This window comes from Amblyraja radiata, chromosome 31 (assembly GCF_010909765.2).
Source record: "Amblyraja radiata isolate CabotCenter1 chromosome 31, sAmbRad1.1.pri, whole genome shotgun sequence".
Classification (NCBI taxonomy): domain Eukaryota; kingdom Metazoa; phylum Chordata; class Chondrichthyes; order Rajiformes; family Rajidae; genus Amblyraja; species Amblyraja radiata.
The window spans coordinates 17,737,504-17,757,081 of record NC_045986.1 but is presented as its reverse complement, the minus strand read 5'-3'; the positions used below and the strand labels follow the sequence as shown (position 1 = coordinate 17,757,081).

At 40.6% G+C, this 19,578-nt stretch overlaps 1 protein-coding gene across 1 annotated transcript; it reads left to right on the top strand.

Annotated features, from left to right (window-relative positions):
• Nucleotides 1–2,416: 2,416 nt before the first annotated feature.
• Nucleotides 2,417–17,781, top strand: ldlrad2 (low density lipoprotein receptor class A domain containing 2). The gene is made up of 5 exons (XM_033047949.1): nucleotides 2,417–2,811; nucleotides 6,170–6,398; nucleotides 6,445–6,689; nucleotides 13,968–14,129; nucleotides 16,295–17,781. The coding sequence occupies exons 1-5, from the start codon at nucleotides 2,730–2,732 to the stop codon at nucleotides 16,528–16,530; spliced, it is 954 nt and encodes a 317-aa protein (XP_032903840.1). The 5' UTR covers nucleotides 2,417–2,729; the 3' UTR covers nucleotides 16,531–17,781.
• Nucleotides 17,782–19,578: the final 1,797 nt, after the last annotated feature.

The window sequence follows — 19,578 nt, the reverse complement described above, 5'->3', positions numbered from 1 at the left end:
GGATTTATCAATTGGGTTGATAGAACCCAGGGAATCAACTATCCAGTTGATAGTTACTAATTAATCTAAATGGAAATTGAAGTGGGTGGTCATAAAGTACTACTAAAGGATTCACCGAAACAAGTAGCATTGATGAGTTTAAGAGGATATCTGATAAATAGACGAGGTGAAAGGAATGGAAGGATATACAGTTGAAGTGGTTGATAAGAGCAAGAGTGTTTAATGATCATATGTACCAGTACAGGAACAGCAACGTTCTGACTTGCTGCAGCATTATAGGTACACAACAACTCAATAACTAAATATACAATAAACAATAATACTGTAAATTATCAGTCATAATCTATTGAATCTTCGCCATACATATTAGTGAATCCGACCGTGAAACACTGTCTGATGTCTTATTTTATAATTTACATTAATGCACAGCATCTGAATCGTGCCATACATCCTTAGAATGCTGCCGAAGATAGACAAAAAGCTGGAGTAACTCAGCGGCAGCATCTCTGGAGAGAAGGAATGGGTGATGTTTCGGGCCGAGACCTTCTTCAGACTGAGAATGCTGCCATTGTTTTTTTAGATTAGTATGCAAGGTCTCACAGCAAATGCGTGGGAGCGATAATGCCTCAATTTTGCACAAAGTTGCACACTTCTCAGACAGACATCTTTCATACTCCCACACCTATAAACCTGCCAGCGCCCTTGTAGTTGACTATCAGCTAGAAAGCCAGTACTGCGACTGCCGAAAGCAAGACATTGCTGCCCAGAATCAGGCCATCCAAGCCCAAAGCAGGTGCAGGTGAGTCACCAAGATCAGCAGCACTCATTCTACCAAGCACTACTCCAAAGCTGCCCAGGCTGTAGATATGTCATTTCTGATTGTCAGTTATTGGTTCTATTCATTTTTGGGAGATAATATGGCTTTCACATGTGATCTTAACTTGGGCAATGAAGTCATCATCCATGTTGTCAGAAGATAACCATTGCCCGCCAATCTTTGATTTCTCATGGTGACTCCATTTTGGGGGTAAGTTGATATGACAACCACTGCGCTGCGGGGAAGCACCCACCGGGTCCTGTCGAACACTACCAGTTTCTGCCCCCAACCCTCTTCGTACCCTTCTTACCTTGTTTTTCCCTCTCCCACCTGGTTACGATTGCTTATCCCCCACACTATTAACTCACATGGCTTCTACCCCAACCCCTTTCTGTTCCCATTTGCTCATCATCTAGTTCCACTCATACCTTCCTTTCTTTTATCAGATTCCATAATCTGCCGCACTTTGTTGTCTCCATTATCATCCCCGCCACTCACTCCAATCTTGGCTCTACCATGTGTCTATCTACCCTTCAACCTGGAACCACCTATCACATGCCAGCTCTAGCCTGATCCTCCCTCTGCCTTACCTCTGTTTACTGGCGAACTCCCCTTTACACTCTCAGTTCTGATGTGAGGTCTCAACCCTAACTGCAGAACTATTCCTTTGCCTCCACCAATGCTGGCGCATACATTGACTTCCTCCAGTGGCTCAGTTTTTGCTGCAAAATCCAGCATCTGCAGTCTTGTGTCTTTAATGTACAACAAGGGGTTAATTGGTTAAAAAAATGTGTTCAACCCCTTAAATATAAAGGTGCTCTTATATTTGCAATTTTGAGTTTAACATGTTTGCTTGGTTCTAGAACATGATGTTGCTTCTTCATTATGTCAAATTTTATTTTGTTGAACTTTTGTTAGTTTATTGTATTATAAATTATTGTATTGTATGAGTACTGTGGTTACAGACCTGTTTTGCTGCTGCAAGTAAGAATTTCATTGTTCCGTTTTCAGTACATATGACTTAAACACTTCTGACTTGAATTTCTAACAATTCGGAAAGTTACATTTATTTCAGTATTTGTTGAGAAAGATGAAGATTTGGCCAAATTCCTGAACCCATTTCAGTACCCTCAATTTACAAAAGGTGCATTCCACCCCAAATTAGTTAAACCATTATGGTGATATTTGTCATAAATTCCTTCATAAAAATTTCCTTCACAAAAGCCTCTTGAAATTAAGTTACCAACATAGTTCTGTAATTAACAAAGCAAATATTGTCATTTGGATAGTGTGACATTTGGATGCTGTGTTTCTCCAGATTTCAGTGAATAGACATAATTGAAATGTTCAGGTTAACATGTTCTGTGACCAGCGACAAATTAATACTTATATCAGTTTTAAAAAAAAGTATAAAGAGATATAGACACCGTCAGCACTAAGTCTCAAACTGTCTAATGTACTGGACCCAGCAGTAGTGACATTGTTAGTTCTGCAATTTATAGCACACTGCATTGTCAAGCAGTTAACATTGAGAGAAAGATTTGTCATTGTTTGGGCTGCACTGTGGTTGTCTCTTTGCTCAATTAAACTCGCATTGTTTCCATGGTTTCCCCAAAAACACACATTAGTGAATAAAATGGACAAAGAAAGACAGTCCGCTCTTTGTGCACCGTATCCTTGTCCTTAGCGATCTCCCACCGCATCTTCCCTCCAAAAACAACCTAGATCCGCTTGGAATAATCGTCCCACCAACTCTTTCTCAACGTTCTCCAAGAGATGGGGAGTTTATTGGAGGGTTGGGACAACTGAGCAATCACAGTACGAAACTGGAGGTAAACAGCTTGCCAGCAGACCTTCCTTCATCTTCATTTATCGGAGTTCAGGAAAACTGAGAGTCCTTTCGTGCGGGAATATGGAAAGAAAGCTGGGAACATTCCTGCAGCCTGTTCTATTCCTTATGCTGAATGTATTGAGTGTTAATCCCATCCAAACAGGTAATTATCCGGCTAGTCCTCCTGAAGTAGTTTGACTTCGTAATTCGCACAGTAATTTCAGACCACATCCGTCAAAGTAATTTCGTAAAAATCTGTTTTCTTGACTTTCAGTATTTACTTCGGCCAAACCATTCGAACTTTATCGAAATATCCCTAAACATTGTATTCTAATCTCGATTGCATCCTTTCGTAAATCCTATAATTTTGTCCACTTATTTTGTTTGAATTTATTTTTTCTACCGCATTTCCTTTTGAGCTTGATCGAAAATGTATTATTCTCTTCATAAATGACTGCGGTTGAGGTTTTTTTTTAAATCTCTTAATTGGATTGACGAGCATACATACTGTGCATTTATATTGGCCAAAAGTACTACAGGTTATTAGATTACTAATTTGGAAAGCGCTGCAAACTTCTGCCTGGGTTTTGCTCAGGTTTCAGACGTTTCTCTGCCAGCTCGCTCGTAATTGTAAGTGTTTCTTGGAAAGCTATCACTTACCATTTCTTCTATTTTTGTGGAACCCCGGGCGATAGTGATCGAACCACGAGACAGTTGTGTTTAAGAAATAACTGCAGATACTGGAAAAATCGAAGGTAGACAAAAGAAGCTGGAGAAACTCAGCGGGTGAGACAGCATCTATGGAGCGAAGGAAAAGGCGACGATTCCCGGCGAGACCCTTCTTCAGACCACGAGACCGCCTCTTTCTCCCAGGACCCTGTTCCATTGTTGACCGTTCACTTTCTCTGCCCGTTCTCACCTTAGGGGACGGGACCCAGCGGGTCCCACTTGGTCTAGTCTTCTTTAAATCTGCTGTTCCGCTGCTCCTAAAAAAAAACACCTCTAACCCTCAGCTATCCCATCACCCAAACTCCTATCTTTCTTTCCTCTCTCTCCAATGTTAGCCAAAGTAATGTCTAAAACGGCATGTTCAATTCCTCCTGTACAGCTTTCAACTCCCCTCACAGTGGCAAAATCGATCTTAACAAAGATAAATAAAATCCAGTATCCATGCTTGTGGCAAATAATACCCCCTCCATTGCACACACACAAATACATTCTCTGCTTCTTCACCTTTGTTTGACATGGTTGATCGCAACAATTTCCTCCAACACTCTTCACAGTAGATGCCATTCTTGCCTATTGTGTTTTAACCCCCAAATCAGCTGCAATAGCTTCTCAGTTGAGGCTAAATATTAACTCTGGTGTTCCCCAAGGATCTATCCTTGGCCTCCACTAATTTTTCAACAACTCATGCACTTGCATTATCATTCGAAAACACAATGTCATTTCCCATGTAGAAGCAAGCAGCTGCAGATCTAAAGTCTAAATCTCAGCCAGTCAGGCAGAATTGCTGGAGAAAATGGATAGGATGGAGAGTGACCCAGCTAATTCAGTGACTAGGGTCCTGAACTTAAATAAATGAGGTATGAGACAATAATTGGCTAGGATAGACTGGCAAATGATACTTAAAGGGTTGACAGTGGAAATGTAATGGCAAGAAATTGTTCATCCCTGTCTGGCAAAAAAATAAAACTGGGAAGGTGGCTCAACCGTGGCTGACAAGGGAAGTCAAGGATAGTGTTAAATCCAAGGAAGAGGTATATAAATTGGCCAGAAGAAGCAGCAAATCAGAGGACTGGGAGAAATTTAGAACTCAACAGAGGAGGACAAAGGGGTTAATTAAGAGGGTGAAAAATGAGCATGAAAGAAAGCTTGCAGGGAATATAAAAACTGACTGTAAAAGTTTCTTTATGTATGTAAAAAGGAAAAGATTTTGTGAAGACAAATGTAGGTCCCTTATAGTCAGAGGCAGGTGAATTTATAATGGAAACAAGGAAGTGGCATAACAGTTAAACAAATACATTGGCTCTGTCTTCACTGAGGAAGACACAAACAATCTCCCGGAAATACTAGGGGACCGATGATTTAGTGGTAGAGAGAAACTGAAGGTAATCCTCATTAGTCAGAAAATGGTGTTAGGTAAACTGTTGGGACTGAAGGCAGATAAATCCCCAGGGCCTGATGGACTGCATCCCAGAGTACTCAAGGAGGTGGCCCTAGAAATTGTGGATGCATTGGTGATCATTTTCCAATGTTCTCTATACTCTGGATCAGCTCGTCATGTATGACTATGGGTAGCCATATGTTTCAAATGGATGAATCAGTATTATTAGTTTACCCAAAACTCAAGCATTACTGTTGAAGTTGAGGTTTTGGAGAAAGCATTTGTACGCCACTGTTTGCCAGCTTTCAAGATTTTTTAAGTGGTACACTTTCTGTAATTGATGCTTGTTTGTCTCCCAAGAATCAAGCTTTAATGCAGGATATGGCATAATTTGTGCTGCAAGGGCATCCGGTATCAAGGGGATTGTCGTTAAGATAATGGTTTCCAATGCATCGATCAAAGTCTGATGCAAATAGACTCAGAGAAACAACTAACAATGGATCTTATGGGTGAACAAATCAGATCAGTTTGAAACATTCTTCTGAATGTCCTAACCAGACTGCCCTCAGCCCCTGGAAACATCACTAGTAAATGCTGAGAAACACAATAAATCTATGTTCTCCATGTCATTGATAGGCTCTGTGGTGTAAGGAAAAGGACAATGCTGGATTTAAGCTCTGGCAAGTCTTTCATTGGGATCCTCACAAAACCTAATAAAGGTACCACTTCATTGTTTTACTACTGTATGCCCCAGAGAGTACCAGTTTCATCAGGTCGTTTCTATCAAAGATACCAGAGCCTTCTATGATCTTTGGTTTCTATTGTCAAAGAAAATCTCCCGTTTATTGAAATTTCAATAAACATTATTCTTATCAATTGAGGTATTTTATGGGGATTCCACGGGATGTTTACATCCACTTCTTACAATCAGAAAATTTCCTTTATTTTCATTTTTCATTTGCTCTTATGTCAATAATTCATATCATCATCAGGGAAGTCAATAATGTAACATTCACAAAGGCTAAATATCATAGTGCAATGTTATCAAATACTTATTAAATTATATGCTTCACAATGGACTGTATTTCGGTTCCATGATAATTAATATGTGGACGAGAGAAGAGTAACTTCCATCCTTAATGCTTGGATGACCTTGCAGTTCAAATACAGCATTTTTTACAAGAAAAAATAACATCCCCCCTTGAATACCATAATTGATTAGATTGGCTGTATTTTTATGACTTGTCCATCTTAATGTTTTTAATCTCACACTATCATTAATTTTATTTTTCATCATAGATGAAGGAAACAAGTGGAGTGTGCACAGAAAAGATTTGTCTGATTAGATGTTCTCAAATGGTGGTTAGTTAACACCAATAATAAATAATTAAATTGCTTTTTCTGTTGCTCCAAGTTAATCTGGTGGATTTCTGTGGACAGACCATCAGGGCGGATGGAATCGTTATCAACTCACACCAAGAAGCCCAGAAGTACTATTATGTCACAGTTGGAACGGACTGTGGGTTTACAATGCAGGCTGCTTTGCCGATGGACAAAGTTCAGTTCCAGTTTAGATACTTTTTAGTGTACAGCCTGCTGAGAGAGTCTTCTATCTTTCACCCCACAACTGCATCTCCACAACTGCAGCACAATGCAACAGGACCTCTGGCCGAAACTGAACACTAGTAGGCCTGGGCAAAGAGCTGCCATGCCACTCGGAGGTGAAGAGATTGCTGACACTTGTAATGATGGATCATACGTGCAATTTTATGATGGTAAGGATAGGACTTATCCACCAATTACCTCTCTTTTATGTGGGAAGAGCATCCCTAAGCCAATTTCATCAACTGGCAACTACCTTTCTCTGAGACTGGTCACCAGGGGTCAACAACCCAGAGTGGAGTTTGTTGGACATTTCATGTCTTATAGACCAGGTGAGAAGTTTCTTGTTAATACTGTCACCTGATCGCTGTTATTTTTGTTCTTTTATTATTATTATTAAATACCAGTGTTTCTCACTGATGTACTGCCTGAAATAAATTACCAAGAGTAAATATGAAATGCCTGAATGAACATTATTAGATTTGCATTGTAGATGTCCCATGGTTATCAACCTCTAGGGAGATTCATTGTCCAAACCATATGTTGGAATTGCCTCCATATATACAGGACAGGATTCAAGTCTTGGGTGATCATATGCTTGTTTTACCTAAAGTTAAAAACTGGAAAAATCTGGCATTTCCTGCATCAATCATAAAAGCTGATATCACGAAGGGGACTACATTTTTAAAAACAAAATAAATCAGTTTTATTGGAGTCGTACATGTACATTTTATTGGAGTTGTACATGTAAATTCACCAAGACCATATCCCTGCCCATCTTGCAGACAGCACATGTCCAAGACGTTTGTAGCATGGAAACATCCAACTCTATACCCCACATGTTTTTTCAGAATGGTGGGCCTGGGAATGCAGTGTAGGTGGCTTCCTCTATAGTCTTTGCAAATGCACTTTACATTGGAGCTTACTGAAGAACAAAAATACACGAGATGTGTAATGTAAGATTTGTTGCATTATATCATTTGCACCTCCTTAATCTTGCGGAGTTCACAAGGTTGCTCTACTTCTAAAATTACTTTCACTTTCTGTTGTAAACCAACTACACATTATATGGAATAATCGTGCATGTCTTGTCCAATGTGAAGACATTATACTGAAGTTCATTTGTGCAGAACTGACACAAAGAACCCAGCCTACATAGTGTCAGTGATGTTCACAATCACGGAATACAGCCGGTTACACAATTTGTGCAAACAGTACTTTTAAAATATTTAACCACTTTTCAAGTTTACTACTATTAGTTTACTACTGACAGACATACCTGATATAAACTTTAAACATTGATAAAATTTGTAAATTTACAATATTAATTGAAGTGGTTGGAAATTTCCACTATGTGACAACATGCTGAATTTATTATGGGTCAAGGGAGAATCATTTAAGATTCATTCTGACTGAAGTTTGGTAAAGGGAACATAATACTTAGGATATAAGCATTTCCAGACTTTTTGCCGTCATGCACGTTATTTACTCTCGGAACAATGTACAAACATACCTTAATATTTTACCTCAATAATTTATGTAACTTTTCAAATGTCACATCTCGTTCCATCTTTCCTCAAAAGAAGTTATACTGTTTAACAGAAGCTCAACCACAACAAGCACCAGAATAAATGTAGACCTCCCACCATACTCAAAACTGACAGAGCCTTATTGTTCTCTGATCAATGACTGGAGTTAGATTTATGGGCAACTGTTGGTCCAGTTGTTATGACTTGACTTGGAGATTGCAGACAGTTCAAAAAAATCACTGGAATCTGTGCCTTTGGGACTTCAGCAAGCCAACAGATTATGATTGCTTTCAGATGATCAGTTTCAATCTTGTACATTATAGCTACTCAGAGCCATCAGATGTTTGCAAGTTCCTCATCTCCAAGTTCTCCGGCCAGGAAATTTAATTGCTTTGCTATCACCAGGGCGTGTTTCCTTGAAGTGTTTTGGCATTCTTGTCACACTAACATTCCTCGTGCTTATTCATGCCTATCAGTGCATGACTGTCAACCGATGTAGAAGGTCAAGGTTATACTTCTGAACCTGCACGACAAAATAGTGTCCTGCAGTCTAGTTCTTACCCCTTCACTTGGTAATCTAGAAATGCTAATTGTTCAGATTTATCAGGCTCTTTGCATTTTGTGAAACATCTCTGAACAGTTTTGAAAGCATTTCCAATACCATTTAATTAAGGGTGTAAAGATCCTGATGTCATACATTGAAAACCATGTCCTGGTAAACCCTGAATATTCCATGGATGAAATATGTGTATCATTATCAGTAACTAACATTCTCTAAATTTTCTAATCAAACAGCCATTATTTGAAGTGGAATTCATTATTACATCCATTAATTTAAGGGACGTCACAGTAGCTTAGCACTAGAGCTGCTGCCTTCCAGCAACAGAGACCCGGGTTAGATCCTGACTATGGGTGCTGTCTGTATGGAGTTTGTACATTATCCCTGCAATTGCGTGGGTTTTCTCCGGGTGCTCCAATTTCCCCCCACACTCCAGAGATGTACAGGTTTGCAGATTAATTGGCTTCGGTAAAATTATAGACTGTCCCTAGTGTGTAGGGTAGGGTAGTGTTAGTGTACGGGGTGATCATTGGTCGGCACGGACTCAGTGGTCTCTACAGTCCGCACAGTATCTCTAAAGTCTAAACGTCTAAAGCTCTCTCAAACATTGTTAAGTTTCTGTAGCAACTTAAGCCACTTCAATAAAGTTATTGGAATCATACTCCAATAAGTAAATATGTAATTTCATGTGGAACTATATCAAACTTTGCACATGGTTTAGCTAAAGCCTGTGCTGAAGTGAATGTTTTTTCTTTTACTTCCATTTGAATCATTTCCGGGACATGGGCATCACTGGCAAGGTCTACAATTATTACATGATTGCTCTTGAGAAAATGATAGTGAGCTGCTGTTGCCTTCCGAGGATAGTGCCTCTGCAGTGCTATTGACTAGGAAGTTCCAGGATTTAGATTCAGTGATGAGGAAAGACTGAAATATTTCCAAGTCAGGATGAGGCACCACTTGAAATGCAGTGCCTTTTGCAGATACAGTAGTACACACGGCAGCCAGTGTGATAGAGGGGATAAATGGTTTGTATGTTGATGGTTGATGAGGTGCCAAATGAACAGGCTGCTTGTCCTAGAATATGGTGAGAGCTCTTTGAGAGCTGCTGACAAGGGAAGAATATTCCATCAAGCATCTAAGCTGTGCCCGTAGATGAGGAAAGGCCTTGGGATGTCAGGATGTATCTCAGACTAGCTGGGTTGTTGCATCACTGATTATTATATGATCTCACTGAACTCTCAACCATTATTGTTTATTCAGTGAAGTCTTGCATCTCATTGCACATTTGGAAACCGGTTTAGATTTTACTTCTGATTGCACTTGAAGGAGAGTAAAACGTGGTTGGATGGACATGGGTCTTACAGTCTACAATCGATCTGAAGTTAAATTGACCTCCTTTATCTCTTGTGCGTCTATGCATAACCTGTACCAATGAATGGAAAGTTTATCATCATTTTCTGATTGCTGTCAAGATCCAATGGGCGGGGAACCTCAATGAGATTTCCAGTTGGTGTACTGTGCAAAGCTGCATCACTGTTATTGGGGTTGTATGGAGTCAGCCAAATGTCCTCTTGCTACGATGTAAGGATATATGGAAATATCACCATTTAATCCCATTGTACTAAACCTTTAAACATTGAAACAATTTTGGTTTTATTAAACCGGGTTCTTAAGTTTGGTTCTAAATGCATTTCATGGCCGATTTACAGCTGGCATATAAGGTTGAAACCGTCTTTGTAAACGGTAGATTGTAAATTCTGTAGGCAAGTATTAATGGCATGGATGGGAGCTCAGGAAAATATATAGTGTTGTGGAATGAGCTTTTTAAGTCTCGGTCCTAACTACAGTTACCACCTCGCAACTGGTTATTGGTCAATTTATCTTATGCAATATCTTAGGCAGATCTTCCCAGAAATTAGTGTAATAAATCAGTCTGAAGAAAGGTCTCGACCCGAAACGTCGCCCATTCCTCCTCTCCAGAGATACTGCCTGTCCCGCTGAGTTACTCCAGCATTTTGTGTCTATCTTCGTAATAAACCTTTGTTGTGGTCCCTCCAAGGCATACATTTTCTGAAAATTATATGCTCTCTTTACTCTTCACTTGGAAGCAGAATCTGAAACTTTCAAGTACTTAATCACAGGTTTGAAATCAAATGCAGTGAAGAGGCATACCTTCAATGCCAAAATGGAAAATGTATTCCAATGAGTCTGGTCTGTGATTCAGAGAGTATTGATTACTGTGGCAATGGTAGTAATGTCAGGATTTCCCTCAGAAAAATGTAAACATAAGACCAGCATATTTGGCTTGACTAAAACTCAGTCCATGGCTTAACATTTGAGCCTAGAAGGGAAATTTCACAGCAATGGTATAATCATGCTATAATTATGAATATTGGATCTCGCATACCTGTCTGCAATCTCCGAGTCAAGTCATATTAACTAAACCACAAGTTGCCATTTATTAGTAGTGCCTAGTTTGAAAAATCCAGTGGTAGCACAGTTGTCTGTGGGGCAGAATGTTGTGAGTTGAAGTCCCACTTCAGAGTTTTGAGAACTTTACTTGGGCTGTTTCAGTGAAGTTCAGAAGGACTTCTGCAGGGCTGGAGGCATTTCCTTTTGATGAGATGTGAATGTAAGCTCCTTTCTATCTTATAAAGGTCCTATGGCACAGTTTCAATGTTGGTAAGCTCACTTCAACGTTCTGGCCAACATTGATCCCTCAACCAACCTCATTTAAAAAGTGAGTTGTGAATCTGTGGAATTCTCTGCCTCAGAAGGCAGCGGAGGCCAATTCTCTGGACGCTTTCAAGAGAGAGTTAGATAGGGCTCTTAAGGAAAGCGGAGTCAAGGGATATGGCGAGAAGGCAGGAACGGGATACTGATTGTGGATGATCAGTCATGATCATATTGAATGGCGGTGCTTGCTCGAAGGGCCGAATGGCCTACTCCTGCGTCTATTGTCTATTGTGATGGTGGCGGTAGGTGGCAGAATTTCAGTTCTACAGACAGGAGGCCATTATCTCATTGCTCCGTGAAAATAAACTGATCTTATATTTACACGAGGATTTCAATGGTATTTCACTGTTCAAGTCAAGTGAGTTCAAGTCAAGTGAGTTTATTGTCATGTGTCCCTGTATAGGACAATGAAATTCTTGCTTTGCTTAAGCACACAGAAAATAGTAGGCATTTACTACAAAACAGATAAATGTGTCCATATACCATGATATAAATATATACACACATGAATAAATAAACTGATAAAGTGCAAATAGCAGAAAGTGGTTATTAATAATCAGAGTTTTGTCCGAGCCAGGTTTAATAGCCTGATGGCTGTGGGGAAGTAGCTATTCCTGAACCTGGTTGTTGCAGTCTTGTTGCACTGGCTGTAAACAATTAGAGGCCAGGAAAGAAATTATAAGAGTACAAGTTATTTCTCCCTTCAATGGCGTCTGTTCACAATGTCAAGAAAGATCCATGAACAAAAATTAACCATTAGTTTTACGAGATTTAAAAAAAACATTTGATTCTAACTTTCCAGCAAAAAGTAAAAAGAAAATTTACCGTAAAAAAAACTCCATTATCTGAATTCATTCATTGACCGTGTGTACCTATTAATCTCCCATGATCATACTTGCCTTTGTAATATTATCACATCAGATCTATCTATTATAGTAAGGCTCAGATCAAGAGTACTCATTAGATGACTGGCTAATTACTATTTAATTGTTACACCAACAACACTCAGGAAGTCTGGCACCAGCCAAAAGGGAGTGATTTACTTGATATGGACTTCTGCCACAGAAACAATATCCAACTCCCTCGCTACTGCCAGATCTGGCTAGACTACACCAAGATCCACTGAAATAAAAACCAAAATGTCAAAAAGTGTTCACATGTGACCTCCCCACCATTCTTACCCATTTACTTATCCAAATGTCTATTAATTGTTTTTACTTTGCCTCAACTACTTTCTCTGGCGGCATATACCTACCATCCACTGTGTGAAAAGGTTGCTCGTCAGTTTCCAATTAAATGTTCCCCTCTTACCTTAAACCTCTGGATACTATTTGATTCCCCAACCCTAGGAAAAAGACAATACATCTTCCTGATGCATACCCTTCATGATTTTATACACCTCCACAAGATCGCCCTTTAGACTCCTGCGCGCCAAGGGAAAATAATCTCGCTTGCCCAACTTCTCGCTAGAACTCATCCCTTGAGTTCAGGCAACATTGATATTTTGTGCACTTTTTCCAGCTTTATGGTATCTTTCCTATAGCACTGACTGAAACTGAAAACAATACTACAACAGCTTGTAGAAATGCAACAAAACATCCCAACTTCTATATTTAATTTCCCGATTGAAGGCCAACATGCCAAAAGTCTTCTTCAACACCCTGTCTACCTTCTGACACCACTTTCAGGCTGTTATGCACTTTCACTCCTAGGCCCCCCTGTTCTACAACCCCACCGTTCACAGTAAAAGTCCTATCTTGGTTTGATTTCCACAAAAGCAAAACCTTGTACTTTGATTTGCACTTTTCCATTCCACAGCTCCCTCAGCCAGCTGATTAAGAACCCACTCTAATTTTTAATAACCTTCTTCATATGTCGATGATATCAGCTATTTTAGTGTCAATTGCAAACTTACTAACCATGCCTTGTACATTTGTATTCAAATCGTGGATTTTAGATGACAAACACATGGGCCCAGAACCAATTATTGAGACATTGCACAAGTCACAGGGCTCCAGTCTAAAAAAATTACCTTCCACCACCACCTCTGCTTCCTACCATCATGCTAATTATGTATCCAATTAGCTAGCTCTCTGAGGTTCACTTGCAGTCTAACCTTACAGAGCATCCTACCATGCAGAACCATATTAAAGGCCTTGCTGAAGCCGTTATAGTTTATGCCTTCATCATCAGCCTTCTTGGTTACTTCTTCAAATAACTCCATCAAATTTGGGAGGCACGATCTCCCATACACAATGCCAAATCACTATCCATAATCAACCCCTGTGTGTCCAAATGCATGTATATCTTATCCTTCAGAATCCCCGCCAGTAACTTAACTACCACAGGTGTTAGGCTTACAGGTCAGCAGTTCCCAGTTTTTCTTGCAGCCCTTCTTTTGAAAAAAAAACAGAGAACAGTACAGCATAGGAACAGATCCTCTGGCCCACTATGTCAATGGCATGGTGCCAAGTTAAACTAATCTCCTGTTCTTGCATGTGATCCATATCCCCCCCTATCTAGAATATGCCTATCACTATTGTATCTGTTTCCATCACCACCCCTGGCAACATGTTCCAGGTACCTACTATTGGCTGTAAAAAACTAACCCTGCGCATTCTCGTAGTCCAAATTAACAAACACAATAATTTTGTGTGGTGCCTTATTGTGGATATGTGACACATTTGTAACTAACTGTACCTAGGTTTTATGCTTTTGAAAGACTTTTGATAGCACAAGTTTATTTTGATGTTTTCACCCATTATTATTTTCTTCTTTTGTAGGTAACTTCACCACCATGCCAACTCCCAATGAAACCAGTACAAGCACAATGGAGCAAATCAATTCACCATCACCTTCCATCAATCTTAGCTCTCTTTGCCAGACACCAAGACGGCATCATCACCCTCTTTCAAACAACATTCTTTATCCAGACTCTGCTGCAGGTGCTATATTTAAATTCCAACCTGATAATTTTCCCTTTGAAGAAATATGTTGCCATAGAATGGCTCTAAATGGCATTGACTCCAATACTGGTAGTTAGGGACCCACTATGTGCTTAGCATTGACCATTGGACTGGAGAATGCAGGTTCACTTGGATGATACCACTGGTGACCCAATGTGGATCGTTGTGGAATACAGAGCGTCTTATGTTCCTGGAATTGCCAACTATCATCACTACACCACCTCGTTTAAGATCATAATCATAATCGTAATTTATTAGCCAAGTATGTTTTGCAACATACGAGGAATTTGGTTTGCCATACAGTCATACCAAAAAAGCAACAACACACAAAAAGACATAAAATTTGACATAAACATCCACCACAGCGCCTCCTCCACATTCCTCATTGTGATGGAAGGCAATAAGGTCTTATCTTTTTTCCTCCTTTTTCTCCCGCGGTCCACGGAGGTGAACCATCCTCAATCGGGGCGATCGAAGCTTTCGCAATCGGGCCGTCGAAGCTCCCGCGGCTTGAGGCTCCCGAAGTCGGTCCCTAACTAAGGGGCCGCAAACTCCAAACACTAGCCTTGTCTTGGCTGGGTAGAAATTCTACCCCTTTAAAGGCACCTTAAAACCTTTCAGAAATGATGCATTTCATAACATGGTACAACGTGATACAGTGGACCATGAGGAGATTGCTCAGAGGCTTTGGGGAAATATTGACCAGTTCCATGATTAGATGAAATCATTGTGAAAGGTCGTCAACTTTGGAGGAGAAAATAGAAATGGGGAGTAGTTGTTAAATGGTGACAGAATGAAAGGAATTGGTGTTCTGATGGATCTGGCTGTCCTTGTAGACCTGGTAAAGTTAACTCGCTCATGCAGAAATGATAGGAATATGCTGGGCTTCATTGCAAGAGCACTAGAGTTGAGTCATCTTACTCCAATGATAAAAGGCCAAGATGAGACCGCATCTGGAACATTATATACAGGTCTGATTTCTGTGCACAAGAAATAATTAAGTTGGATAACATAGAAACATAGAAAATAGGTGCAGGAGTAGGCGATTCGGCCCTTCGAGCTTGCACCGCCATTCACTATGACCATGGCTGATCATCCAGAATCAGTGCCCCGTTCCTGCTATCTCCCCATATCCCTTGATTCCATTAGCCCTAAGAGCTATATCCAACTCTCTCTTGCGAATGCAGCAAAGGTTAGTCATAGAGTTACACAGCATGGAAACAGACTCTCGGGCCTTACTTGGCCCTCTCCACACCACTGGACCAACTATTACAGAAGTGCACACTGAACAGAATGACTCCAAACTCATTTCCACTATCCTCTGTAAGATAAGTGACAGAACACCCTACGACCCTCAAACTGTCTCCCCCACTTTAAGAACTGCAAATCTGATAACCGAGTCAGACCATAGCAACCTCCCCTCTCCAATTCCATGTTCAGAAGACTGATCAGTTCTACGTCAAGGTCGAGTCATTGAAGGGGCAAAGGAGAAGCTGTTGTACAATCCCCAAGGCTGGAGGAAGACGTGAACAACCTAAAAACAACCCCCCCTCCTTCCCTGTGGTCCACCCATTTCTTTCCTTCCCCATCCCCTTTCACCTATATTCCTTCCTTTGGCTTCACAGTTTGCACATTTTCTCTCACCCGCCTTATCTCACATTTTTTGTTACTTCATCTCTGTCATTTGTCCAACCATCTGGAAAAATGATCCCCCCCCCCACCTGTATCCACTTGCCAGGCCTCCGCTTCTCTTCCAGCTTCCACCCCCACCATAATCAGTCTGAAGAAGGATCCATCCACAAAACATCCATATTCTCCAGAGATGCTGCGTGACCCATTGAATTATTGCAGCATTTTGTGGCTTCATTTGTAAACCAGCATCTGAAGTTCCTTGTGTCTCCTGAATAGTATGGATCAGGTCTATATAAGCCCTTCCACCTGTCCAGTGCTTTGCTCAGGAGCTGCAGTCCATCTGACCCACAAATAGCAGCAGGGCCATTGCTGGAGATCAGCTCCACATTTAAATTAATGGGGCACTTGATACTATAAAGTACATGAGAACTTTGTTTCCACGTTGACTTAAGAGTGAATTTCTTCCAGCTATGTTGGATCTTTGACTTAAACATGTCTCTCTTCTTTCCCAGACAACAAGTCCTATGTTTCGCTGCTCACTCTCTACATCATCCTGGGAGTCGTTGCAGGGGCTGTCCTGCTGTTCTGGTGCTGCTGGTCACCGGGCTGGTTGGTTTGGAGACTCAGTGTCTGCAGATTTGTACCGTGTTGTAACTCCTTCTGCACAGCCTGCCAACCCTGCTGTCGGACGGACAAGAATCGACTGGCCAAGGTCACACCACAGAGCACAGTCCCCGTACCCGTCTAACGTCAGTGGTCCAGGTTACTCCTCTCTCCCTCTGATTATGTGTCATTAATAATTTCATACTACTGAACCCTCTCATTGCTACAGTCATGTAGGTCCATACTGGTTGGAACACTCGTTGGTCTAATTTATCGCTTATAGTAATTGTTTTATTAACTGAGATTATTCCCTGTTCTTCAGGGGACAACATGTGGATATCCTGATTGCTTTTAAGTGTCTAAGCTGTACGAGATTGCATTAATTTGTCCCAGTTTTTCTAAGCATGTTTATTGTATTTGGAAATCTGCAAATACAGATTCCTTTCCTTCTAACAGAAAAAAGCCCCTGTAAATGCTGGAAATCTGAAAGAGCAGCAGAAAATTCTGTAAAAATGTTCTGCAGGTCAGGCAGCATCTATGAAGAGATGGGCTTTTCTCTACATTAACGTTTTAGTATGATGACCTTTGATCAGAATCCTCCACCACTCAAAACCACTCTTTTTATGAAACATAGAAACATAGAAAATAGGTGCAGGAGTAGGCCATTCGGCCCTTCGAGCCTGCACTGCTATTCAATATGATCATGGCTGATCATCCAACTCACCATGAAATGGCATCAACTTGAAATGTTGACTGTTTCTCTCTCCACGAATGCTGCCTGACTGCAGAGCATTTGCAGAATTTTCTCATATGGAAAACACCAGATTTCCTTTATTGTTGTGAGCGGTCGCTGGCCAATTGTAGGAAAGTTAACATCAATTGAACTTTGAATTGAAACCAGGTCCTAGAAAATTATTTGAAACACACAGCATGTAATTGTAATAAGTATAAACTATTGTTAATGGCTGTTGTTTACTTGGAAGTAAATTCATGGAAGAGTTAATCATTTTAGAGTGGTCCATGCAATGTGTAACAATGTATAACATTTTCTAATGGATTGGATAGTCTGAGATGGAGCAACTGCAAGATATTCCTATCTATTGGTAGTAGGAGTAGCAGCAGCTTACTAAACTTAACTGAATGATCAAGAAAGCAGCCTGTATTTTAGCACCATCATCAATCTTCGGTGTAGAACTGCAACGAGCTGCCTTGTGATTTGGAATGTCCAGAGTATTGGAGAAGGTCCATTGTAAAGGTGGCAACTCTGATCCTGTGATGTCTTGCATTTTTATTTTCCACCAGTGGCATAGACTCATGATCCAGGGGTGTGTCCAGGGAAGTCGGAGAAGTGAAACAGCAATGTGAAGGATTGCTATTAAAAATGAACTTTAATCACTTTTTTAGTTCTTGTGTTTTTTTGAGCAGAAGACAATTTTCCAACCTCTCTGATGACCAGCCGATTCCTACCCTGTACCTGAAACGTCACCTGTAAGGAGGTAAATAACAGCAATGGGTGGGTACCAGGCTAATGAGGCTAAAATTGGCATTTAGTCACGGGCAGCCCCATGCAGGCAGTGCCTTCGTCATCTGTGTTCCATAATACAAATTAGATGTAACATGCATGATGAATTAGGGAACACTATTTACATTACGCTGGACAAATTGGTTACATTGAGATTTTGATCAGCATTAAGAGAAGCACCTAGTTATTCTGAAAATTGACAAGTGGAGATAAAGCTGTCCTGTTTCCATGTAACCTCCCTGCATAAATCAGACACCATTTTCTCTACAGAACACAGCTGCTACTTTCACCGCAGGAGGCCATTCAAACTGACAGCAATCGTTTCTATTAAAGGATGTACAGCCCTTGGTATTTTTGGTTTGCAGTAGCAAAAATAAACTTATTGCGGTGGAACAGACCTTTTTGTAAATTCTGCAGGAAAAATACCTTTGTTATCATAAGGTCATCAGGTCATGTGATTGGAGTAGAATTAGGCTATTCGGCCCATCAAGTCTACTCCGCCATTCAATCATGGCTGATCTATCTCTCCCTCCTAAACCCATTCGCCTGCCTTCTCCCCATAACCCCTGACACCCGTACTAATCAAGAATCTATCTATCTCTGCCTTAAATATATCCACTGACTGCCTCCACAAATGGGTGGAGAAATTACAGATGGAGTTTAATCAGAGCAGCTGGGAGTTGTTGCATTTTACAAAGTCCAATGTAAGGGGAGAGTGCAGTTAATGGCAAGATTCTTAACGACATTGATGTACAGAGGTATCTTGGGATCTAAATCCATAGCTACCTCAAAGTAGGCAGTGAGGTAAAAAAAAAATCGCATGGTATGCTTGCCTTCATAGGTCAGGGCATTGAATATAAAAGGCAGGAAGTCATGTTGCATCCTTGCAGGACTTTGGTTGAGTCACATTGGGAGTATTGTTTGCAGTCTGGTTACCCCATTAAAGGAAGGATGTGGAGGCTTGAGAGAGGGCGCAGAAGTGGATTGGGGAATGTTGCCTGGTTTAGAGGATATTAGCTCCAAAGAGAGATTGAACAAATTTAGATTGTTTTATTTCAGGAGTGTTGGAGGAGGAAGGGAGACGTGAGAGAAGTAGATAAAATGATGAGAGGCATAGATAAGGTTCCTTGGAAAAGATAGACAGAACCTTTTTCTTACGGATGAAATGTCAAAGGCTGGAGAGTTTAGCTTTAAGATGAGAGGGGTGAAGTTTAAAGGAGGTGTGCAGAGGTTCACAGAGGATGTCGGCGCCTGGAATACACTGGTGTGGTGGTGACGACAAATATGATAATGGCGTTTAAGAAGCTTTTGGAAAGGCATATTGATAGGTAGCGTTTGGAGGGAGATGGAAAATGTGCAGGCAGATAAGAATTGCCTTGGCATCATGTTTGGCACAGACATTGTGGGCTGAAGAGCCTGTTCCTGTGCTGTACTGTTCTACGTTCTATATGATTCAGGAAAATGGAAAGGAATTTCCTTTTAAAAAAGGGCACACAAGACAGCTAGTGGAGCACAGAAAACATTGGCTTGTCTGGACAATAAGACTTATACATTGCCTCATCCACATTCAAAGTTCAATCTATTATTTGAATTGTTCAGTGGTGAGATAATGTAGTTTTTCTTTCATTTAGGAAAAGCCTTTACAAATGTGTCCATTTGCCTTCTCCACGC

What these genes read in the sequence shown, in the direction of transcription:
- ldlrad2 (XM_033047949.1), top strand. Translation starts at nt 2,730, where the DNA reads ATGGAAAGAAAGCTGGGAACATTCCTGCAGCCTGTTCTATTCCTTATG. An exon ending in TGTTAATCCCATCCAAACAG is followed by an intron (nt 2,812 to 6,169) that starts GTAATTATCCGG and finishes TGTTGCTCCAAG; the next exon opens with TTAATCTGGTGGATTTCTGT. An exon ending in TTTCATGTCTTATAGACCAG is followed by an intron (nt 6,690 to 13,967) that starts GTGAGAAGTTTC and finishes CTTCTTTTGTAG; the next exon opens with GTAACTTCACCACCATGCCA.